The sequence below is a fragment of the Panulirus ornatus genome, chromosome 1 (assembly GCF_036320965.1).
Source record: "Panulirus ornatus isolate Po-2019 chromosome 1, ASM3632096v1, whole genome shotgun sequence".
Classification (NCBI taxonomy): Eukaryota; Metazoa; Arthropoda; class Malacostraca; order Decapoda; family Palinuridae; genus Panulirus; species Panulirus ornatus.
Genome location: NC_092224.1, coordinates 14,191,300 through 14,217,876, shown reverse-complemented (window position 1 = coordinate 14,217,876; position 26,577 = coordinate 14,191,300). Strand labels below are relative to the sequence as shown.

At 39.5% G+C, this 26,577-nt stretch overlaps 1 protein-coding gene across 1 annotated transcript in view; it reads left to right on the top strand.

The window, feature by feature from the left end:
• Taf1 (TATA-box binding protein associated factor 1) overlaps positions 1-24,317 on the top strand; it is a 323,621-nt gene extending 299,304 nt beyond the window's left edge. Inside the window, exons 33-34 of the mRNA XM_071676313.1 lie at positions 6,465-6,581; positions 23,477-24,317. Coding sequence (XP_071532414.1) covers positions 6,465-6,581; positions 23,477-23,611 — 252 coding nt within the window. The 3' untranslated portion in view covers positions 23,612-24,317. The remainder of the gene's footprint in view (positions 1-6,464; positions 6,582-23,476) is intronic.
• The last annotated feature ends 2,260 nt before the right edge of the window (positions 24,318-26,577 follow it).

Below are 26,577 nucleotides of genomic sequence, written 5' to 3'. Positions count from 1 at the left end.
TCCTCTTCACTCACAGCAAACAACACAGTATCATCTGCATGTAGGCTTGCCACTAGCCACCATATCTCACTGCCACACTCCATCTCTGCACCCCTTTACCCTAGTTTTGCTTTCATCTCTCTTATCTTTCAGTTCATATATATATTAGATAGCCATGGTGACATCACACAGCCCTGTCTCACACCTACATATACCCCAAAACTTTTGCTTAGCTCTCTATCCCCACTTATATTTGCATTTGCTCCTTTGTAGAAGGCTTTCACACTATCCAATAGTTGGCCCCCATACCACATATTGTTGACACATCCCTTAAAACATTCCACTGGACCCTGATATATGCTTTCTCCAGATCCATAAAAGCTGCATACAACTTATTACCTTTTGCTAAATACTTTTCCATAGTTATCTTTACTACAAAAGTCTGATTCACACATCCCCTACCTTTCCCTTGCTCTTCACTTATTCTGCATTCAGTCACTTCCATCATTCTATCAATTAACATTCTTGCATACACTTTTCCTGGTATACTATAATTGCTACATATATATTTTTTACCTTTTCCTTTGAATAAAGAAACGAATAGCTTTCAGCCAGTCTGCAGGCACAACCTTCTGTTTCCATGCTAAATTACATATAAGATGCATCCACTCTGTCAAACTTTCTCCTCCATACTTCAGCATTTCAGCCATAATCCCATCTACTTCAGGTGCCTTTCCTACATTCAGCCTAATTATTGCCCAATTTACCTCCCTTTTTGCTATAGGCCCTTGCACTGGTATCCTCTTCCTTCCATCCTCCATACCCATGCATGTAAGAACTGTTGCCTCCTCCCGTCATCAGTTCTTCAAAATACTCTTTCCATCTTCCTTTCACTTCCTCCTTTTGATTCAGCAACTTCCCTCCCTTACTTCTCACATCAACATTTCCACTATTACATCCACCTCTTTCACCTCCTTCCAGTATGGTTTCTTATTATCCCATAACTTTTTGCTTAACTTCCTTCCAAAATCTTCATCTACTCTTTCTTTGCTTTCTTCTATCAGCTTCTTAACATTGCGCTTACATACTCTGTTTTCTTTTTGCTCCTTTGCTTAACTTCCACTGGTACATTCCTGTTGAGCAATCTGCCATATGCCTTTTTGTTCTCTTCCACAGCATTTATAATCTCTTCTGTCCACCATGCAATGCCCTTTTTATTCCTGTGTCTCACTACCTTGTATCCAACCTTTATATCTCCCAAGCATTTGCATTCCCCACTTGTAAGTACTAACCAAACACCTTTCTTTTCTCTTTCACTAGCTACATTACTTCCTCATCCTACCGCTCACTACCCTACGTAATCTGCCCAGCTCCCACTTTTCGTATGCCACACATATCTCTTGCCCATGCCATCACGACATCCGTAAATACCTCCCATGCCTCACCCACTCCCCTCGCTTCATGTATCCTCACTTTTTCCTGTTCTCTATTCAATCTCTTCAGTTATTTCTTCACATTAGTGTCCCTTTCAAGCTCACGTATTGTCAGTTTTATTTTTTTTTTTGTAGTGTCTTCCTTGGTGACAAAGAACAATGCTATTTTTACTTTAGTGCTCAAAATTAACCGAAAGCAACCATCCTAGTCATGCTGATAGTTTCCAATTTATGGCAATTAGTTCCAATTTTCATCTGATTGAAGTCACACTATACATATTTGTGCTCTCAAGTATTGGTGTTTTGTAATTCCTCAGGATTAATGGTCTTTAAAATGCTTTCCAGATCATAGAAATGATTGTTAATTTCCTTTCGGTTCTAGATGACTGAAAATTTTATATTTCCGTTTATAAAAGAAAATTCTCTTCTACTGAGTTGCATGTCACCTTATTTTTCCTGCTTTCTTTGTCTGCACTTTTTATTACTTGCCTGTAACTGAGTTAGCTTGCTTTCTTAAGTGAATGAGATGTTGATGTTATAAAATAGTCTAAGTTTGGATTTTTTGAATGGCAACTGCCTCTCATGGCAGTATATGCAAGAGCCGTCTCAGAGACTCACTCATATATTTTACCCCTCCCACTCCTTTATATTCCTCGACTGATATTGCTTTCAGGAATTACTACATCTCTGGGCCTCACTAATTGATGCTGTCTCTCCTTACATCTACATATGGCTTGTAGAAGCTGTAGACCATCTCTTACTGCTGCAGCTAATCTAGTGATGAGGTGGTGTGTATGTGAGTCTTGTGTACTTACTGTATAGTAAAGGGATGGAGTTTTATGCTAATGGGCCCCATCTGAACATTTTCTAGTAATCTACCCTTTTCCATCTACTTCTTTACATTTTGCAACAAGTTTCTTGCATACTTTCATGTTATGGTATCTGGTTGCTCTGTCTTTGCAACTTTAGAAGGACTGTCTACTGTTGACATCATCACACTAGTACTATATAAAAACTAGAGTTTGTGACAGTGTTTCCCTTTACTCTTCTCTCTTCTATGGTTAGGAAATGAATGGATTCTAACCTCTTCCTGTAACTTAGCTTTCTTGATTTTAGTTCAGGTTGTACCTCTGTAATCACTCTGTGGTCCAGGAACTCACATAGTCTGGCACTTTTTTAATCTGCTGCCACTAGTTTTAGATCTGCCACCAGGGCAGTGCTGTTAGCAGCACTAAGGTGCCAAAATCTGTTTACACAGCAGCCAAGCTAATTAACAATCCTGTTAATTTCAAATATTCAGTTTTTTGCTGAAAATGAAAGCCAGAAAAGTTTATAGTTTTGGAAAACTTTGAAAGGTGCGAGGAGCACAGAACTTAGACAGTGCACTTGTAAATTGGTTTAAGCTCCAATGTTATAAAGGTGTAAGCATTTCTGGGGAGTTGCTTATCGAGCAAGCCATGGTTTTTCATAAAGAATTAAAAGTAGACTATGATTGAATATTCACAAGGATGGTTACACAAGTTTAAGTGGAGATATGGAATTTCAGCACATAGTGTGTGCAGAGAAAAGTGTAGTGCTTACATGGAAGCTTGTAGTGTAAGGTCATATTTAAAGAATCAATAAAAACTCCAAATCTCTATTAAAACAACCAACAGCAGTATGTACAGGGTGAGGGATAGTGTATGAGCTGGCTGCCTGGCTGTCTTGATGATAACAATGCAACAACAATAGTAACAAGAGTCAACCAAAGCCAACTACCAACCTGTTCATTGCATTAACTACTCACCACAATTAGTGGCAATGGAAAACAGCTCCAGAACAAGTGTATAATGCTGACGAAGCTTCCCTGTATTAGCGTCGTATGCCACGAAAAACCCTTTCCCAAGATATCGAAGAATCTCCATCTGGGGATACTTCTTATGCAAACTGATGTAACAATAAGAACGTAATTGAAAGATATAATGGTTGTATTATTTCCTATTTTAAGCATTGTTCTATCTTTGATAACACAGTGATATGTATGTGGAATGAGCTAGCAAGACTAGGGGTTGGAAATATGTTTACATAAGGGGTTCCTTATGGGCCAATTTCTGTTTTCCAGCTATATCTGTGGTCCAGTAATGGCCAGGTCCCAAGGATGCCAGATTAAAGAGGTTCAATCTGTACCATTTTTGTTTGCTTTCTTCTGGACCTTTTTTTTTTTTAGTAGATCTTTGTGCTTCTTTAAGTGCTGTGACCAAACAAAAAAATTTCTTTCTTAGTCTTATATATAATGGAAACAGGTTGCTGAATATTTTTTAATTCATGTATTTGAATGCAAGTCAAGTATTTGCCAAGAAACAGTTTGTCTCTTGTATTATTCCCCTAAGGTGGGCCTTGACAACGAATTAAGTACAATGCTAGCTCACAAGACCCTTCCACACTCAAATTCCCGCAGCTTATTCCCTGCTGGATGGTATTTTTACTAAGGCCTTCTTTTTACTATTTTCTATCTTCTTCACTTTGCATTTACTCAAGTTGAATTTCATCAGTCCTTTGTAGTGTTCCACAAAGAATCTTCTGTTCATTGGAGTCCTCATTATTCCCTCATGAAGTTCCAGCCTCTTTGTAAGCCTTATATGACATACAGTGTCAAATGTATTTTGGCAGAGATAAATTACAAAAGACCTACTTTCCATGAATCTGTTTTATATTTCTCCCTCACAAATAATCAATAATTTGTTTTCTGATTATCTTTAACAGTATTTCACAGACCACACTTTTCAGAGAGACCAGTCTATAGTTCAGCTCAACTTTCCAGCCTCCCTTCTTAAAGATAGGTATGATATTTGCCCTCTTCCATTCTCTTAGTACTTTCCCTTCCTGCAGTAAAATCTTGAAAAACATTTCAAGGGGCATGTCAAGTATGAGAAATTTCATCAGGGCCATGAATGTTATATGGGTCAAAGGCCCTTAGTATTTTGTTTGTTTTTTCTTGCTTTTTTCACCTTTCAAAGACCTTCTCTCCATTCCATATTGCTGTTTTTAGGAATATACTGTCTTTTATTGAGAAAACAATTTTGAACTTGTTCTTTAGCTTTTCATATATCTTTAAATTATTCTGTAGAGCTCTTCCCTCTAAATCCCTTAGCTTTATTAGCTGTTCTTTAGCTAACAGTCAACTGCTCATGAATTTATAGAAAAGTTTTAGATAATTTTTCTCTCTTGTCCACTGTATCCTTTTCAGAGTTCATCTATTCCGTCTTTCTTATCCTGCTGTACTCACTTCTTCCTTTCTTATACCTGTCAAATACTGTTTGGCTGGAGTGCCAACTATATAGGCCGTATGTCTTTCAGCTCTCTTGCTTTTTGACATCTTATATTGAACCACATCTCTCTCAACATTTCCTCCTGTATTTGAAGTTAAAGGAACCTTTGTTCCTCCTCCACTGAAAATTATACAGAACCTCCCACAAAACAACTTAGATGATTTCTACTGAACTTTATTTCCCAGTCTCTGTTCTCATAGAAATTGTTTAGTTTTGTGTAGTCTGCTTGGATCTGTAACCTTTCTGTGTCTGGTTTCAGCTATGTTCCTTTTACATCCTCATATATCATATTTTCAAACTCAAACATTACATAATCACTTTTTGATTTAGTGTGGTATACATGATATTCTAAATTTCCTTGCTATCTTGTGTGAAGATGAAATGTAGTAATGATAGTGTATCAACCTCCCTGTGGTCAGTGAAATATACAGGAAGATTTCATGAATGCACTCTAAGAATGCATGTCTGCATGACCCTTTGGCTCTCTAAAAATCCAAATTATCCCGATCTGTCTCATCATAATTGAAATCCCTAGTATGGAAAGTGCATATTTCATTGTTTCATATGCAATCCTAATGGTTTTCTTGTTTTCTTTGCATTTTCATTCAGGTTCATCAGAATTCTTTGGAGGATTATATATCTTCAACACTACTGTGCATTTCTTACCTACAGCTAGTTACTCCTCTTGTTTTGTAATGTTTGAAAGAGTTTTCTACCAATATATCCGGAAACTTTAGGCTGTCCCTTACCAAGAGAGTCAGTCCTCTCTCTCCTTCTCTATTTTCCCTGTCCCTCCTTCCCTCTGGGCTGAATAGGATCGACTTTTTCTCCAATGAGAGTTTTGTCTCCACCACTTTACCAACATTAGGCATCTTTTGATGCCGGAGCCCCTCTGTTTACTGTCTGCATGTGTGTACTGTACCTTCATCATAAGGTACTCTCTGATACTGTATTTAATTTTGGCCTCTCTCCACCAGAGGTGAGAATGTTGTTCCTCCTTCAGGCTTAATATCATTCCTATCTTTTTTGTTTTTTGCCAGCTTTCTTTTGCTATTTCTCTCTCTTCTCTTTTTTTGTCACTTTTGACAAAAATCTCTTTCGAACTTCTGTTTTCTAGATTTTGCTAAGACACTTGATGAGGTAGACTACAGGATTTTACAAAAAGTAATGAAACAGGAATTTTGTGGAAACTATGAAAGATATAATTGCAGTCTGTGAGAGAAGGAGGAGGCTTCACCTTCACAGTTTTTATTATTCAGTACAGTATCTTCATAGGCTGAGAAAAAAGTGTTTGGGTATTAAAGATACCAGTGAGGGATATGCTTTTACTTTAGGTTTGAAATCCTTGGTAATGCTTAACTAATATTTTCCCTCCATAGACTTAAAGCTATAATACATCATTTCCCTTGTAATTTGTGAATGGTTAGGACAAAGTTTGACTCAGTTTTACACATTGATAATGTGTTGAGTTTAGACAAAGTATTCAGTGCATACACTCTACATAACAAAACAAAACCAAACCTGTCATTGCAATACTTCTAAGTTGTATGATTGTGTAATCACTTGCAGCACAGACTTACATACATTTATGTGCCTGTGCTGTTGTACCAGGTCAGGTGAATTAGCAAAACCAGAGGGTATTAAGACATAATATTTAATGGAATTCTGTTCTTTTTAAGATGGTGGAAGAAAAAAAAAAAATTTCATATCATATGTATGTGATTTTCAAAATTTTCCACTTCAGGGTGAAGGAAGTGAAGGAGAATATAACCCAGATGGACTAACTGGTGAAGGCAGCATGGAAGTGGATGCGAGTTATGATCCCTCAGTAGAGTTTCTTGGTGGCATGATGCCTTCTCAGGTAAGAAAAAGTCAGTTTTAATGATAAATCTTGAATTACTTTCCTCACAGTTTAGAACAAGAATTCGTGAGCCTTTTTGTTTTTCGTGTTTTTTGAACTTGACAGATATTGTTAGCTTCTTTGTGGAGTAAACGCTTATAAGATATGGAAAGAAATAGAAAAAGTGAGGCATGTGCCACTGTAATTGGATGCACAAAGTGGATTTCTTTTTTATGGGGAATTGATTTCATAATTTTTGTATGGAATCTTTTTATCAGATGATTAATTCATTTTGGTAAGAATTACAACAGCATTTGGAAAATCTGAGTACATGGAAGCTGGAAATGGGGCATTACTATTAGCCCATTAAACTTCATTTTTGGCCATTTTAGAACCCACAGACCTTTTAGAAATGATGCATAAAAAATGTAAAGTTTAATATGAGAAAAGAGACAAGAGAGAGTACCTACCTACCTTCGAGTACCTATTGTTTACATATTCATTGTACCTGATTGCTGCTTCCTGCATTAGAGATAGTACCAGGAAACAGAAGAAGAAAGACCCATCCACTCATATATACTTACACGCACATGCATGTGCATACTTATATTTATTTATTATGAATGAATAAAGGGATGTGTGGAAATAAAAAAAGCGTGGTTGAGAGAGCAGAAGAGGGTGTTTTGAAATGGTTTGGGCACATGGAGAGAATGAGTGAGGAAAGATTGACCAAGAGGATATATGTGTCGGAGGTGGAGGGAACGAGGAGAAGTGGGAGACCAAATTGGAGGTGGAAAGATGGAGTGAAAAAGATTTTTAGTGATCGGGGCCTGAACATGCAGGAGGGTGAAAGGTGGGCAAGGAATAGAATGAATTGGATTGATGTGGTATACCGGGGTCGACGTGCTGTCAGTGGATTTAATCAGGGTATGTGAAGCGTGTGGGGTAAACCATGGAAAGTTCTGTGGGGCCTAGATGTGGAGGGGGAGCTGTGGTTTCGGGCACTATTACGTGGCAGCTGGGGACTGAGTGTGAACGAATGGGGCCTTTGTTGTCTTTTCCTAGTGCTACCTTGCACACATGATGGGGGAGGGGGATGTTATTTCCATGTGTGGCGAGGTGGCGATGGGAATAAATAAAAGCAGACTATGAATTATGTACATGTGTATATATGTATATGTCTTTGTGTGTATATATATGTGTACATTGAGATGTATAGGTATGTATATTTGCGTGTGTGGACGTGTATGTATATACATGTGTATGGGGGTGGGTTGGGCCATTTCTTTCGTCTGTTTCCTTGCGCTACCTCACAGATGCGGGAGACAGCGACAAAGCAAAATAAATAGATAAAAATAAATGAATAAAAAGAATAAATAAAGGTAGACAGTATGAATTATGTACATGTGTATATATGTATATGTCTGTGTGTGTATATATATGTATACGTTGAGATGTATAGGTATGTATATTTACGTGTGTGGACGTGTATGTATATACATGTGTATGTGGGTGGGTTGGGCCATTCTTTCGTCTGTTTCCTTGCGCTACCTTGCTAACGCGGGAGACAGCAACAAAGCAAAATAAATATAAATGAAATATTATTATACTTGATCACCGCTTCCCGCATCGGTGAGATGATGCCAGGAAACAGATGAAGAATAACCCATCTTCTCATATATATATATAAATGCCCATACACATACATATACATATCAACATGTACACACATGTGGATCAGGTGTTTTGCTTTGAAGAATGTATGTGAGAAATACTTAGAAAAGCAGTTGGATTTGTATGTAGCATTTATGGATGTGGAGAAGGCATATGATAGAGTTGATAGAGATGCTCTTTGGAAGGTATTAAGAATATATGGTGTGGGAGGCAAGTTGTTAAAAGCAGTGAAAAGTTTTTATCAAGGATGTAAGGCATGTGTACGAGTAGGAAGAGAGGAAAGTGATTGGTTCTCAGTGAATGTTGGTTTACGGCAGGGGTGCATGATGTCTCCATGGTTGTTTAATTTGTTTATGGATGGGGTTGTTAGGGAGGTGAATGCAAGAGTTTTGGAAAAAGGGGCAAGTGTGCAATCTGTTGTGAATGAGAGAGCTTGGGAAGTGAGTCAGTTGTTGTTCGCTGATGATACAGCACTGATGGTTGATTTGGGTGAGAAAGTGAAGAAGCTGGTGACTGAGTTTCGTAAAGTATGTGAAAGAAGAAAGCTGAGAGTAAATGTGAATAAGAGCAAAGTTATTAGGTACAGTAGGGTTGAGGGACAAGTCAATTGGAAGGTAAGTTTGAATGGAGAGAAATTGGAGGAAGTGAAGTGTTTTAGATATTTAATAGTGGATTTGGCAGTGGATGGAACCATGGAAGCGGAAGTGAATCATGGGGTGGGGGAGGGGGTGAAAGTTCTGGGAGCGTTGAAAAATGTGTGGAAGGCAAGAATGTTATCTTGGAAAGCAAAAATGGGTATGTTTGAAAGAATAGTGGTTCCAACAATGTTATATGGTTGTGAGGCGTGGGCTATAGATAGAGGTGTGTGGAGGAGGGTGGATGTGCTGGAAATTAGATGTTTGAGGACAGTATGTGGTGTGAGGTGGTTTGATCGAGTAAGTAATGAAAGGGCAAGAGAGATGTGTGGTAATAAAAAAAGTGTGGTTGAGAGAGCGGAAGGGGTTGTTTTGAAATGGTTTGGTCACATGGAGAGAATGAGTGAGAAAATATTGACAAAGAGGATATATGTGTCAGAGGTGGACGGAACGAGAAGTGAGAGACCAAATTGGAGGTGGAAAGATGGAGTGAAAAAGACTTTGAGTGATCGGGGCCTGAACATACAGGAGGATGAAAGGCATGCAAGGAATAGAGTGAATTGGAACGATGTGGTATACCGGGGTCGATGTGCTGTCAGTGGATTGAACCAGGGCATGTGAAGCGTCTGGGGTAAACCATGGAAAGTTTTGTGGGGCCTGATGTGGAAAGGGAGCTGTGGTTTCGGTGCATTATACATGACAGCTAGAGACTGAGTGTGAATGAATGTGGCCTTTGTTGTCTTTTCCTAGCGCTACCTCGCACGCATGCAGGGGGAAGGGAGTTGTCATTTCATGTGTAGCGGGATGGCGACGGGAATGAATAAGGGCAGACAGTATGAATTATGTACATGTGTATATATGTATATGTCTGTATGTGTATATATATGTATACGTTGAGATGTATTGGTATGTATATGTGCATGTGTGGACGTGTATGTATATACATGTGTATGTGGGTGGGTTGGGCCATTCTTTCGTCTGCTTTCTTGCGCTACCTCGCTAATGCAGGAGACAGCGACAAAGTGTAATAAAATATAAAATATATTGTATTTTTACTTTCTAAAAGGGGAAACAGAAAAAGGAGTCACACGGGGAGTGCTCATCCTCCTTGAAGGCTCAGATTGGGGTGTCTAAATGTGTGTGGATGTAACCAAGAGGAGAAAAAAGGAGAGATAGGTAGTATGTTTGAGGAAAGGAACCTGGATGTTTTGGCTCCGAGTGAAACGAAGCTCAAGGGTAAAGGGGAAGAGTGGTTTAGGAATGTCTTGGGAGTAAAGTTCGGGGCTAGTGAGAGGACAAGAGCAAGGAAAGGAGTAGCACTACTCCTGAAGTAGAAGTGGTGGGAGTATGTGATAGAGTGTAAGAAAGTAAACTCTAGATTGATATGGGTAAAACTGAAAGTGGATGGAGAGAGATGGGTGATTATTGGTGCCTATGCATCTGGTTTTGAGAAGAAAGATCATGAGAGGCAAGTGTTTTGGGAGCAGCTGAGTGAGTGTGTTAGTAGTTTTGATGCACAAGACTGGGTTATAGTGATGGGTGATTTGAATGCAAAGGTGGGTAATGTGGCAGTTGAGGGAATAATTGGTGTACATGGGGTGTTCAATGTTGCAAATGGAAATGGTGAAGAGCTTGTAGATTTGTGTGCTGAAAAAGAACAGGTGATTGGGAATACCTGGTTTAAAAAGAGAGATACACATAAGTATACATATGTAAGTAGGAGAGATGGCCAGAGAGCATTATTGGATTACGTGTTTATTGATAGGCACGCAAAAGAGAGACTTTTGGATGTTAATGTGCTGAGAGGTGCAACTGGAGGGATGTCTGATCATTATCTTGTGGAGATGAAGGTGAAAATTTGTAGAGGTATTCAGAAAAGAAGAGAGAATGCTGGGGTGAGAGTAAGTGAGCTTGGGAAGGAGACTTGTGTGAGGAAGTACCAGGAGAGAATGAGTGCTGAATGGAAAAAGGTGAGAGCAAAGGGCATAAGGGGAGTGGGGGAAGGAATGGGATGTATTTAGGGAAGCAGTGATGGCTTGCACAAAAGACGCTTGTGGCATGAGAAGCGTGGGAGGTGGGCAGATTAGAAAGGGTAGTGAGTGGTGGGATGAAGAAGTATGATTATTAGTGAAAGAGAAGAGAGAGGCATTTGGACGATTTTTGCAGGGAAACAGTGCAAATGACTGGGAGATGTATAAAAGAAAGAGGCAGGAGGTCAAGAGAGTTGGGGTGAGAGAGTATTATTAAATTTTAGGGAGAATATAAAGATGCTTTAGAAGGAGGTAAATAAAGTGCGTAAGACAAGAGAACAAATCGGAACATCGGTGAAGGGGGCAAATGGGGAGGCAATAACAAGCAGTGGTGATGTAAGATGATGGAGTGAGTATTTTGAAGGTTTGTTGAATGTATTAGATGATAGAGTGGCAGATATAGGGTGTTTTGGTTGAGGTGGTATGCGAATTGAGAGGGTTAGGGAGAACGATCTGGTAAACAGAGATGAGGTAGTAAAAGCTTTGTGGAAGATGAAACCGGCAAGGCAGTGGGTTTGGATGGTATTACAGTGGAATTTATTAAAAAAGGGGGTGTCTGTGTTGTTGACTGGTTGGTAAGGATATTTAATGTATGTATGACATGGTGAGGTGCCTGAGGATTGGTGGAATGCATGCATAGTGCCACTGTACAAAGGCAAAGGGGATAAAAGTGAGGGCTCAAATTACAGAGGTATGGGTTTGTTGAGTATTCCTGGGAAAGTATATGGGAGGGTATTGATTAAGAGGGTGAAAGCATGTACAGAGCATCAGATTGGGGAAGAGCAGTGTGGTTTCAGAAGTGGTAGAGGATGTGTGGATCAGGTGTTTGCTTTGAAGAATGTATGTGAGAAATACTTAGAAAAGCAAATGGATTTGTATGTAGCATATATGGATCTGGAGAAGGCATATGAGAAGAGTTGATAGAGATGCTCTGTAGAAGGTATTAAAAATATATGGTGTGGAAGGAAAGTTGCTAGAAGCAGTGAAAGGTTTTTATTGAGGATGTAAGGCATGTGTATGAGTAGGAAGAGAGGAAAGTGATTGGTTCTCAGTGAATGTAGGTTTGCGGCAGGGGTGTGTGATGTCTCCATGGTTGTTTAATTTGTTTATGGATGGGGTTGTTAGGGAGGTGAATGCAAGAGTTTTGAAGAGAGGGGCAAATGTGCAGTCTGTTGCAGATGAGAGGGCTTGGGAGGTGAGTCAGTTGTTGTTCGCTGATGATACAGCGCTTGTGGCTGATTCGGGTGAGAAACTGCAAAAGCTGGTGACTGAGTTTGGAAAAGTGTGTGAAAGAAGAAAGCTGAGAGTAAATGTGAATAAGAGCAAGGTTACTAGGTATAGTAGGGTTGAGGGACAAGTCAATTGGGAGGTAAGTTTGAATGGAGAAAAGCTGGAGGAAGTGAAGCGTTTTAGATATCTGGGAGTGGAAGTGAGTCACAGGGTGGGGGAGGGGGGCAAAAGTTCTGGGAGCGTTGGAAAATGTGTGGAAGGTGAGAACATTATCTCGGAAAGCAAAAATGGGTATGTCTGAAGGAATAGTGGCTCCAACAATTTTATATGGTTGCGAGGTGTGGGCTATAGATAGAGTTGTGCAGAGGAGGGTAGATGTGTTGGAAATGAGATGTTTGAGGACAATATGTGGTGTGAGATGGTTTGATCGAGTAAGTAATGAAAGGGTAAGAGAGATGCATGGTAATGAAAAGAGTGTGGTTGAGAGAGCAGAAGAGGGTGTATTGAAATGGTTTGGTCCCATGGAGAGAATGAGTGAGGAAAGATTGACCAAGAGGATATATGTGTCGGAGGTGGAGGGGACGAGGAGAAGTGGGAGACCAAATTGGAGATGGAAGGATGGAGTGAAAAAGATTTTGAGCGATCAGGGCCTGAACATGCAGGAAGGTGAAAGGCGTTCAAGGAATAGAGTGAATTGGAATGATGTGGTATGCCGGGGTCGATGTGCTGTCAATGGATTGAACCAGGGCATGTCAAGCATCTGGGTTAAAGCATGGAAAGTTTTGTGGGGCGTGGATGTGGAAAAGGTGCTGTGGTTCCGGTGCATTATACATGACAGCTAGAGACTGAGTGTGAATGAATGTGGACTTTGTTGTCTTTTCCAAGGGTTACCTTGCATGCATGGGGGGTTGTCATTTCATGTGTGGCGGGGTGGCAACGGGAATGAATAAAGGCAGACAGTATGAATTATGTACATGTGTATATATGTATATGTCTGTGTATGTATAGGTATGTATATGTGCGTATGTGGACGTGTATGTATATGCATGTATATATAGGTGGGTTGGGCCATTCTTTCGTTTGTTTCCTTGTGCTACATCGCTAATGCGGGAGACAGCGACAAGTATGATAATATGAATAAATAAATAGTGTTGAGGGACAAGTTAATTGGGAGGTAAGTTTTAATGGAGAAAAATTGGAAGAAGTGAAGTGATTTAGATATCTAGGAGTGGATTTAGCAGCGGATGGAACCATGGAAGCGGAAGTGAGTCGCAGGGTGGGGGAAGGGGTGAAGGTTCTGGGAGCGTTGAAGGACGTGTGGAAGGCGAGAATGTTAACTCAGAGAGCAAAAATGGGTATGTTTGAAGGAATACTGGTTCCATCAATTTTATATGGCTGCGAGGCATGGGCTATAGATAGGTTGTGCAGGGGAGGGTGGATGTGTTGGAAATGAAATGCTTGAGGACAGTATGTGGTGTGAGGTGGTTTGTTCAAGAAGTAATGAAAGGGTAAGAGAGATGTGTGGTAATGAAAAGAGTGTGGTAGAGAGAGCAGAAGAGGGTGTGTTGAAATGGTTTGATCACATGGAGAGAACGAGTGAGAAAAAATTGATAAAGAGGATATATGTGTCAGAGGTGGAGGGAACGAGGAGAAGTGGGAGACCAAACTGGAGTTGGAAGGATGGAGTGAAAAAGATTTGGAGCGATTGGGGCCTGAACATACAGAATTTTGAAAGGCGTGTAAGGAATAAAGTGAATTGGAACATTGTGGTATACCGGGGTGGATGTGCTGTCAGTGGATTGGACCAGGGCATGTGAAGCATCTGTGGTAAACCTTGCTCTTATTCACATTTACTCTCAGCTTTCTTCTTTCACACACTTTACCAAACTCAGTCACCAACTTCTGTAGTTTCTCACCTGAATCAGCTATCACTGCTGTAACATCAGCGTACAACAACTGACTCACTACCCAAGCTCTCTCATTCACGACAGACTGCATACTTGCCCCTCTCTTCAAAACTTTTACATTCATCTCCCTAACAACCCCATCCATAAACAAATTCAACAACCATGGAGACATCATGCACCCCTGCCGCAAGCCGACATTCACTGAAAACCAATCACTTTCCTCTCTTCCTACTTGTACGCATACTGTACATCCTTGATAGAAACTTTCACTGCTTCTCGCAACTTACCTCCCACACCATATACTCTTGGTACCTTCCACAAGGTACCTCTATCAAATGCCTTCTCCAGATCCATAAATGCTACATACAAATCTATCTGTTTTTCTAAGTATTTCTCACATACATTCTTCAAAGCAAACACCTGATCCACTCATCCTCTACCACTTTGAAACCACACTGCTCTTCCCCAATCTGATGCTCTGTACTTGCCTTTACCCTCTCAATGAATACCCTCCCATATAATTTCCCAGGAATACTCAACAAACTTATACCTCTGTAACACTCACCTTTATCCCCTTTGCCTTTGTACAGTGGCACTATGAATGCATTCTGCCAATCCTCAGGCACTTCACCATGAACCATACATACACTGAATATCCTGACCAACCAGTCAACAACACAGTCACTCCCTTTTTTTGATAAATCCCACTGCAATACCATCCAAACCCACTGCCTTAACGGCTTTCATCTGACACAAAGCTTTCACTACCTCCCTGTTTACTAAACCATTCTCCCTGACCCTCTCACTCTGCACACCACCTCGACCAAAACACCCTATATCTGCCAGTCTGTCATTCAACACATTCAAAATACTCACTCCATCTCCTCACTTCACCACTACTTGTTATTACCTCCCTATTAGCCCCCTTCATTAGTGTTCCCATTTACTCTCTTGTCTTATGCACTTTATTTACCTCCTTCCAAAACCTCTTTTTATTCTTCCTAAAATTTAATGATACTCTTTCAGCCCAACTCTCATTTGCCCTCTTTTTCACCTCTTGCATCTTTCTCTTGAACTTCTGCCTCTTTCTTTTATATATCTCCCAGTCATTCGCACTACTTCCCTTTAGAAATTGTCCAAACGCCTCTCTTTTCTCTTTCACTAACAATCTTACTTCTTCATCCCACCAATCACTACCCTTTCTAATCTGCCCTCCTCCCACCTTTCTAATGTTACAAGCATCTTTTGTGCAAGCCATCACTGCTTCCCTAAATACATCCCATTCCTCCTCCACACCCCTTACGTCATTTGCTCTCACTTTTTTCCATTCTGCACTCAATCTCTTCTGGTACTTCCTCACACAAGTCTCCTTTACAAGCTCACTTACTCTCACCACTCTCTTCACCCCAACATTCTCTCTTCTTTTCTGAAAACCCCTACAAATCTTCACCTTTGTCTCCACAAGATAATGATCAGACATCCCTCCAGTTACCCCTCTCAGCACATTAATATCCAAAAGTCTCTTTCACATGCCTATCAATTAATACGTAATCCAATAGCGCTGTCTGGCCATCTCTCTTAGTTACATATGTATACTTGTGTATATCTCTCTTTTTAAACCAGGTATTCCCAATCACCAGTCCTTTTTCAGCACACAAATCTACAAGCTCTTCACCATTTCCATTTACAACGCTGAACACCTCATGTACACCAACTGCCACTTTACTCACCTTAGCATCCAAATCACCCATCACTATAACCCGGTCTCGTTCATTAAAGCTATTATGCTGGGAGTAATAGGGATAAATGATTGAGGATGATAACACTGAATGTTAATGGAATAACTGGTGAGAGTAAAAGGATGGAGGTTATAGAGAAATTTAAAAGTTATAGTTTGACTGTGCTGGGGACTGGGGAAACTTGTTTCCTTGGGCAGGTTGTATGGAGTGATATGGACAGGAATGAATGAAAATTATTAGGGAAGAGGGAAAGAAGGATGTGCCATTGTGCTATTGCCATGAGATTGGGAGGGTGTTACAGAGCTGGGACAGAATGGGTTTTAGGAAAGGTAAGGGATGTGTGGATCAGATATTTAAGGTGAAAATGACTGTGGAAAAGTATCTAGTGAAAGTAAGAAGTTGTATGTAGCTTCCATGGATTTGGAGAAAGTGTATGACGAAGTCAAGTGGAATGCTTTATGAGATGTGTTAAGGATATATGGTGTAGGGGACAATGGTTGAATGGTGTGAAAGCCTTCAATAGAGGAGCAAATGCATGTGTGAGAGCAGATGGGGAGTCAAGTGAAAGTTTTGTGATATTTGTGGGTATGAGGAAAGGTGTGTGCTGTCTTATGGCTTTTTAACATGTATGTACTTAGAGTGATAAAAGAGGTGAGAAAAAACTAGGGAAAGAGGGTGCAGAGATGGAGTGTGGCAGTAAGGTAAGGTGGTTAGTGACTAGCTTGTGTTTTTTGTTAAGAGTGAAGAGGACTTGCATAAGGTTGTAAATGTGTTTTTTTTATGATGTGTGTAAGCATAGGCAATTGAATGCAAACGCTAGAAAAATGGCAGCTTTAGCTTTCATCAACTCTAGATTTTTTTTTTTTATTTTTTTTTTGCCGCTGTCTCCCGCGTTTGCGAGGTAGCGCAAGGAAACAGACGAAAGAAATGGCCCAACCCACCAACATACACATGTATCTACATACACGTCCACACACGCAAATATACATACCTACACAGCTTTCCATGGTTTACCCCAGACGCTTCACATGCCCTGATTCAATCCACTGACAGCACGTCAGCCCCGGTATACCACATCGATCTAATTCACTCTATTCCTTGCCCTCCTTTCACCCTCCTGCATGTTCAGGCCCCGATCACTCAAAATCTTTTTCACTCCATCTTTCCACCTCCAATTTGGTCTCCCACTTCTCCTCGTTCCCTCCACCTCCGACACATATATCCTCTTGGTCAATCTTTCCTCACTCATTCTCTCCATGTGCCCAAACCATTTCAAAACACCCTCTTCTGCTCTCTCAACCACGCTCTTTATATTTCCACACATCTCTCTTACCCTTACGTTACTTACTCGGTCAAACCACCTCACACCACACATTGTCCTCAAACATCTCATTTCCAGCACATCCACCCTCCTGCGCACAACTCTATCCATAGCCCACGCCTCGCAACCATACAACATTGTTGGAACCACTATTCCTTCAAACATACCCATTTTTGCTTTCCGAGATAATGTTCTCGACTTCCACACATTCTTCAAGGCTCCCAGGATTTTCGCCCCCTCCCCCACCCTATGATCCACTTCCGCTTCCATGGTTCCATATGCTGCCAGATCCACTCCCAGATATCTAAAACACTTTACTTCCTCCAGTTTTTCTCCATTCAAACTTACCTCCCAATTGACTTGACCCTCAACCCTACTGTACCTAATAACCTTGCTCTTATTCACATTTACTCTTAACTTTCTTCTTTCACACACTTTACCAAACTCAGTCACCAGCTTCTGCAGTTTCTCACATGAATCAGCCACCAGCGCTGTATCATCAGCGAACAACAACTGACTCACTTCCCAACTCTAGATATCATGTATAATACCCTGAAATCAGAGTCCCCTTTCCTCAGTCAGACCCCACAAACCTTTCAGTGGTTTACCCTAATGGCTTTCTATGCCCTGTTTCAGTCCATTGACAGCATTTTATTCCCTTTACACCATATCACTTCAGTTCACTCTATCCCATGAATCCTTGCATCCACCTGCATGTTTAGGCCCTGAGCCTTCAAAGCATTTTTCACTCCATCCTTCCATATATGATATTTACATCCCCTTATTCATCCTTTTTTCCCACATCCTCTTCATATGTGTAAACCATTTCAGCCCACTCTTTTCAGCTGTCTTATAAATAGTCCTCTTACTCCCACACCTCACTCTCACTCTGTCATTCTACATATGATCAATCCTCCTCACACCACATGTCAAAAATTTCATTTCCAACACTTTCACCATATTCTTTATATTTTTGTATAAGGCCTATGCCACACATCCATAATGTACTGATGGGACTATTATACTATCAGACATACCCTTCTTTGCCCTTAAAGACTGTGACCCCTCTTTCCTCATGTTCCTCAGTATGCATCACCCATCTGGCTCACTTCAACTCTCATGGCTCCTTTTGCTCCCATATCCACTCCCAGGTATCTAAAACTCCACTTCCTCCAAACTATCTCCCCATTCAAACTCACACTCAAATAATCTGTCTCTTTTAACATTTACTCTCAACTTCCTCCTGTCCCAGACTCTCCTAAACTCATACATCTGCTTCTGCAGTTTCTTACTTAGATATGCTCTCCCAGCACACTACATACCTGCTCCTCTTTCCAAGACCCTTGCATTCACCTCCCCTTACCACCCCATCCATAAAGTGATTAAACTGCTATGGTGACATTACAGACTCACCTTCCTTGTTTCCTACTTGTACAAACGCCTTAATCTCTTGATAAAAACTTGTTACTGCCTCTGATAGCTTTCCTCCCACACCATGTATTCATAGCACCTTCCACAAATCATCTCTATCGACCCTGTCATATGTTTTTTTTTTTTTCAGATTTATAAGTGACACATACGAATTCTGTTTCTCTAAGTATTCCTCACACTTTCTTTAAAGCAAACACATGACTCACACACCCTCATCCATTCCTGAAATTACAGTGTTTTTGCCACCACCCTCTCAATCACCACTCTTCCATACAACTTAACCGGTAAACTCAACAAACTTATACAGTGATGTCATAATATTGCGTGGGATAGGTACCAAAAATGTTTGTGCAGTATTGAATTGCCCTATATTGTGAAATTCATTTGTGTTTGAATAACATGTTAAGGACTGTGGAAAAGACTCAAAACCTTATGTAAGTAATGGAAATAATGTATCAAATAACACTCAAATTAATTACCCCTTGACCAATTTCTGTGAAAGAGTCCTGTTGTTACTCAGGACCTCTTTTTAAAGAATACTGCTGCCCAAGGCTGTTCTACTTCCAGTAGTGTGGTAATATAGACTCATTTAGCATGAAAAGTTCTTTGATGAGACTACACCCCCAGAGATACAGCCTTGTCAAAGATGACTTTACAAATGTGGTGTAACGTCTTGCAGGCAATATACGGGCATACAGATAATGATAGACAGGTATCTGCTTGTTTCTCACTTCAACATTTCTGTGGAACTTTGGGCTTGGTTAGGTAAGGTAAGGTTTTGTTGTATTCTTTCTGAATATTTAGATCATTATTAGTTCATGCATTAGGGAAGAACCAACTAAAGAGAAGTATATGAAAAAGAAATACTTGTAGAGTATAGATGAAATACAGTTTTAACATATCATTCACCATAATATGTCTTTAATGTGAGGGGTTTGTTCCTTGTAAACACTTTTCTTATAGCATGAGATGATCCACAGATATATGTAGTTGAGGAGTGATAGAAGAGAAGAACAAAAGGGTTTGATTGACTGTGTGGCTGTGGATGTTAGGTTGAAAAAGGTTGTGCTGGATGCTAGAGTTGTGAGAGGATTCTGTGGAGAATCTGACCATTTCTCAGTTCTTGTTGTGATGAGAATCAGGGAGAAGTGGAGGTATGATGTTAGGAAGAACATAGACATAAAGTGCTGGATTGGTGGGAGAAGATAAACCAGAAAGAATGCTATGAGCATGAAAGAGAGGCAACTGAAAGTTTGAATAAAAGTGCAGTAAATGCAGGGATGCAATCATGTGTAATTGAGGTGTTTAGAATATTAAGAGAAAGATTGTTAAAGTTTTTAGAATTAGTAGTTGGATACATGGTTGTGACATGTAAGAATAAAAGGGGAAATGATGACTTGTGTACGAGTAGGAAGAGAGGAGATTGAATGGTTCCAAGTGAAGGTGGTCTGCAGCAGGGGTGTATGATGTCACCATGGTTGTTCAACTTGTTTATGGATGGGATGGTAAGGGAGGTAAATGCAAGTCTTAGGGAGAGGGATGACTATACAGAGTATGGGGGATGAGAGGGCCTGGGTAATGAGTCAGTTGTTTGCTGATGATACAGTAAGAAACTGCAGAAGTTGTGAAGGGGTTTACAAGTGTGTGTGAAAGAAGGAAGTTGAAAATGAATGTGAATAAAAGCAAGGTCATTAGGTTTAGCAGGGTTGAGGGACAGGTTAGTTTGGGTTCGAGTCTGAATGGAGAAAAATTGGTGGAAACGAAGCGCATAAGATACCTGGAAGTGGTCAGTGCGTGGCATAATGGTAGAGTCTTTGGGTCTGAAGCCATGTTGTGTGGGTGAAAGTGGGATGCTTTGTTTAATTCTTTTGTCAGTCAGTTTTTCATAGAGTTTGGATGCTAAGCAGAGAAGTGATATTTGGCAATAGGAGTGGAAGTTGGATGGTTTGGAGGTTTTTGGAATGGTATGTTGAAAATTGATATGTAGTCTGGGGTTGTAGCAGGAGAGTTGTGTAAAGTTTTATTGCATTTATTTTATCAGTGGGAGTAAAAGTTGGGTGGGCAGTTTCGAATTTTCAGTGATGTCACATTGGTACATTTATTCTTTGGGAGAAGGAGTGTCTTTGGAATGGGTCTAGAGTGCTTCATGAGTTGTGGGATGGATTAATGCGGCAAGTGAACATCTTCTTTAACATGCGCCAGAATTGGTTGCTACGGGTCTTGCAGTTCATTGTGATGAGGAAGGAGTGAAATTTTTCAGTTTGTGTTTCATTGATTTGGTTAGTGAATGTGTTATATAGAGACTGGATTTGTTCTTTGATTTCTGCTGATGGTGAGTAGTTCTGTGTGAGCTAGTTTCTTTGTATTATGAGGTGCAATATGCAGGATATATTTCTGTCTGTGTTCATGCAGTTACTATATGCTTTTTGCTGGCTTGGTTGGAGATGTTGATGAAATGTGAGGTGTCATGATTTACATATGAGAAATCACCCATAATGAATTTCTGGAGATTTGTTTCCCTGTACAGATACTGTGTGAAGGCTGTCCAGTCTGGTTTTCTGTCGCCTCTGGTTTTCCTTTTGATAGTTGTGTGGATTTAATGGGCCAAGAGGAATATTATCAGTATGGGTAGGAGGTCACACACAGTTTGTGTGGTGTGCTCCAGAGTTTCTGTGTGCAGTACCAGTGAGCAGAAGGTAATGCCTGGCGAGGTTAGCTGGTTGAGATGGTGGGTTTGGACCTTGGTTGGTTGATTGTGTAGATTGAGGATATTGATAGGTTGCAGTTAGTTTTTAAGTAGTTCACCTCAGGGATCTTTGGTGGGAGTGCTGAACCAAGTGGGATTATGTGCATTGAAATCTCTGCAGAGATGAGTGTTGGACGTATAAATCTGGTTTTGTAGTTGAGGAGTGTATGTGGAAGGGGGATGTATGTAGATGATGAATGTTGTAGTTAGTACTGCTAAGTTTATTCTTATGGATTGTATTTCTTGGGTGTTGTTAGTATGTGAGCTGCTTTTTAGTGCCACTGGTGTTGGAGAGTGGTATAATTTGTTGTCTCTTGTGATTATCTACTTTAGGAAGGTGGTAAGGAGGATTTGAATGCGAGTAGTTTTGTAGATGAGGGTTATATGGATGTTGGGTTCTCTGATTTAGTTGAGTATTTTTGTGTGTTTGTTTCTGATGCCACTGGTGTTAAGTTGCAGGATACTTTTTGCTGGGGATCTGTGGAGTTGAATGGTCTGTTTGAGAAGAATAAGTCTGAGCATTTTGTTTTATTTGATGGGTGTTTATGCTGAGAGTGAAGGGTTTGTGGGAGTTACTGTCAGTGTGGTTGCTGCATGTCCAATGTCTTGCATAGTCTTTTATGGATGAAGAGTAGCAGAGTTGGTACCAAAGACTGCAGATGGAGCTTCTGATGGAGAAGTGCCTTTTGGTGATGGTTATTTAGTATTGTGGCCAAGGTACACATGTGGTCAGGTTAGGATTAATGTCACTGGCTTGCAGTAGTAGTTGGGTGAAGATGATTAGGCCATCGTTTTCACTAGTGAAAAAATGTGTTTATGTGTAAAACATTTGGGTATGACCCATGGCCTGCCAGTTACAGCACCTTTTGGGGTTGGAAGATCAATGCTGGCCAGAGTCCTTCAGTAGTTGAAGACCATCCTTGGCCCTTTGCAACTGGGCTCGCTCTGTCACAGATCATTCTTCTGTGGTGCGGTCGGGTCTGTTTGCATACTGCACAGAGTGATTGGTGTTACTGGACTTTGCCTGCTTAAGTTACCTTTAGTGAAGCTGTATCATTGGAAGTACGGTCTTGTCAAAGAACTTTCACTCCAGAGGTGTTGACATTTTCCTGCTCCTGGAACAGTGCAACCTTGGACTTAAGAAACCTGTAGAAAGGTCATAGGTAACACCAAGACTTTCACAGAAATTGGTCCTAAGTTAATTATGAATAGCTTAAAGTGATGAAAGTTTTTACACATACATATGTAGTTGACCAAATTTGCATGATAGAACAAATGTTTATAAATGTAAAAATATAGAAATTGTTTGGACTGGTAACCTTGTTGCAAGATATTTGGATTTCACTCCCATTCTTTATCGATGTCATCTTGCCATTGAAAAATGAAAATGCAAATTCAATCTTAGTCAGTTTGTTTTTCAGTTTGAGAAAACCATAAGGTTTGTATATCTAGTTTAAAAATTTTTTAAAATGATATTGAAAAGTAAAAATGATGACTTTAATGAATTAGACTTAAAGGGAAAACTTTTTTGAATATCATGGACAAAAGTTGAATGTCATGGTTCTGTTATGTTAGTGGACTGTAGCTGAGTGACATAATTCGACTTCCAGTTAATGTCACAGGAAAAAGATGAATAAAGATGGAAAGAGTGGTGGCTAGTACTTGAATAATTGCAATGTGCAAAATTGATACATGGTGAAGTTAGTGTAAGTTAGCAGATGTTTAGATACTGGCAAAGAGCAAAGATTCATGTTTTTATTTTGTAAGCTCTGAGAGATTGTTCTGAAATATAAAAGAAAGTTTATATCAAATCCTTTTACTAAAGAATAGAGCAAAGGGTTAGTGTGAAGAACTGCAAAGCTAGAGACAATTGAAATTTGGAAAGGTGCAGTTGATAGATTAAAGTAGAATGTGCTCGGGTAGTATAGTTTATATAGATTAAGAGTGAACTGAGAAATTTAGCAGGAGTAGGTACTAGAGAGGACTAGAAACAAGATGGAAGGGCACAATAAGTTTAACTACTTGAAGGAGAGATACTGGATAAAGATCTGTTTCATATGATATAACAGTTCTTCTGAGTGTTGCCACTCTACATCTGTGTAATACTGAGCATTTACTATTTTAACTAAGTCTGTTGCAAATGATGGTTTTAATAGATTTTTTTTCTTACTAAACTGTATTTCTTAATTTGTTTTTTTAACAGCCTCATGATGATGCTACTATCAATAATGACTTAGCTGTTTCTGATTCTGATGATGAGACAGCTCAACATGCCAGACAGCAAGAAGATATTCCACAACAAGATGAAGAGGATGACAGGGATGCATTATGGTTCTAGAATATGATTACTTTTCCATTGTTTCACAAGTACTTGTATTCTAAATGTATAACTGCTGTCGTACTTTGTTTTACATGAATAATCCCGTGCTTTCATGATTTCAGAGATTACAAACAGGAAGTATAATGAAGGGAAGTTTATGTACCATAACAGGGTACTAAGATATTTGAAATTACAATTTTACTAACAGTTGTGATACACTAGTGACAAAAAAAAAATTCATGTATTATTTAATTTTTTGTATTCAGGATTGTGGTCTGTAGAGCACCTTTAATGTGACTGACTGTATTAAGTTAGGCTCAAATTCATCTCATATTCATGAAAGTAATATTACAACTGGGTCTTTTTTTTGGCAGTTTATTGCTCATCTCAAAGCATAGGCCTCGGTTTCACTTAGGAATTTAGTGATCAGAGTTTTTCATAAACAATGACCTTTTACACATTTTTATAATGCCATTCCTCATAGTTACACAGCTTTAAGATGAGGACACTACTTGAAAAATTTACTGATCATACAATTAGAGAAGATAGGGCAGAGGACTCCAGTTCTGGAAAATTTATCCCAGCAAAAGCTACATGCCTGTATGCATTGAATATACCCCTTGTAAATGGGAATGGTGTACATGATAACAAACTGAGCAAAATATCTGATGTATTGAAGTTAATGATTTGGAATAAAGTATTTGAGACAGACTTAAAGAAAAAAGTTATTCACAACATTATTTGTATTAACCCTTTTATTATGGGCTTCCCTGTGAAGGGATTCCCTCGCTGTTTTTCAAGAACAAAATTTAGGGGACATTTGTTACAAAATGGTAAAATATATTTAAAAAGAAGCTCTGCATTACAGAAAAATGATTCACATGTACCTTTTCATATCTGGTGAACATAAGTTTGTGAGATGCAACTCCTCCCTAGAACAAATACAAAAAAACAATAACTCTAATTCCTTCTATACAGAACTAATCTTTAGAAAGAAGGACACAGAGATCTTTAACTCTTTACTCAAAAAGAAAAACATTTTGGATATATCTAAAAAAGTTTTCAGAATATGTAACTGATTTTATACCCAGGTGCCTTTCTTGCCACCACAAGGTCGTGTCAGGAGCAGATGAACGGCAGCCTCATTTGCACATCTTCAGTCACTAATTGATATACATAATATACTGAGACCAGAGCAACTATCCATATCCAAACCCTGCAGTCTACCTCATGGTTTACCTTGACTGCATCATATGCCCTTGATTATAATCCCATCAGCAGCACATCACTTAACATATACCACACTACAACTAGTTCTTTTTATTCAACATATTCTTCTTGCCCATATGAATACTGTGCTTGGCTCGTAATTCATCAGAACCTCCTTTACTTCATCCTTAGCCGAATGCCTGCTGATCTGCTATAGGTCGTACAGACAGCCCCTGGCAATTGATTGCAAGTGTGCTATATACAATCTGGGGCTTTTAGATATTCCATATAAGTATGCTAGTACTGAATCGAAAAACAATTATGTACTTGCATGCGAGACAGTTTTTTCATATCTTTGCCCATATACTATAATTTTTGGTCTGGCATTATCTGAATTTACGACAACAACCTGATGCTAGGATAGCAAAGAGACTTTCCAATTATTGTGTGGATTTTCTTGATACCATGAACTTTGATAATGTAGTAAACATAAATGGTTGCAGTTTTCTCCCACATAACTCAAGGGCAAAGAAAATTAAAGAAAAAACATACTGTGTAAGATCTGTGATTGTTATGTTCCTCCATTTCTACAGCCAGGTTCTTGGTTGCAGTATAAACAAACCACAAATAGATGTAAATGTTTACAAATATTGTAACAGATGTCCTTTTAAGTTGAATATTATAGTATGATTTTGTATGTGTTGCATTGTAATGAGAGGTCTCCACACATGTAGGTAAAGGTCTACTTTTTTTTTCTTTTAGTGACCAACATGGCATGGGTAAATAACATGCCCAGTCAAGGCCATCTCAGGTGAAGGGGAAAGAAAGTAGAAATTAATCAGGGGGTCTGTAATAGTTTGAAGACATGACTCAACCCATTCACTGGGGTAGGTTAATTTTATGGCTTTTCCACCCTGTGCAGCAGTAATTGCAAAAATCAAAAAAACTGGCGTTAAGCATATTTAGTAATTAAGAGGAATATGTTATTTTTGATGGTATCAATGTAGGACTCTCCTGGATCTGGCTGTCCTGTGGCCATCAATGTGTGCATACTGCATTGCAAGGTTGCATAGCTCTCTCTCCACTGTCAGATGCATGATATAGCAGAGGGATTTCTTGTGTATGGGAAATGGCGAGCATTAATGAAATAATGTTCAGGTAAAATGTAATGTTTATTATATTCATAATTTACCCAATGCATTTAAGCACTGTGTTGCATTTGGGAGACCAAAACTTCTATCACTGCCATATTATATCATCATTTTTTTACAGTTTGTTATAGATTTGCATATAGAATTACTTGGTTCATCCACTTTTATGTTATTGAATTTAGTCTATTTATAGACCTTACATCCCATTATATTTTTTTCTATCAGCTGTTTTTGTGTGAGATATGATGCACCACCACTGTGATACACATTGTCAATTATAAGATTCATTTACTTTCTCAATATATGGGATTAGTTTTTTACACCCCTGTTCATACCTATATACATACATACTATTTACATGGAAGGTAGTTGCTGATAGGCAGCCACTGACCGGGCAGGTGTGTTGGAAGGCATCTCCTGACTAAGGTGTATTATTAGTACTACCTGCCTGAGTATTGGGAGCGTCAGTGATGGCTGCGTAGGAAGCCAGCACTTCAGTGGTTGTCAAGATGCACCCCTCTGACCCAGGTAGCTGTCTTTCCTTTTTGCTTCACCCACATGTGAACTATTGGCATTCTGTCCACAAACATACAGTCTCTCCTTGTTAAACATAACACTTGACAA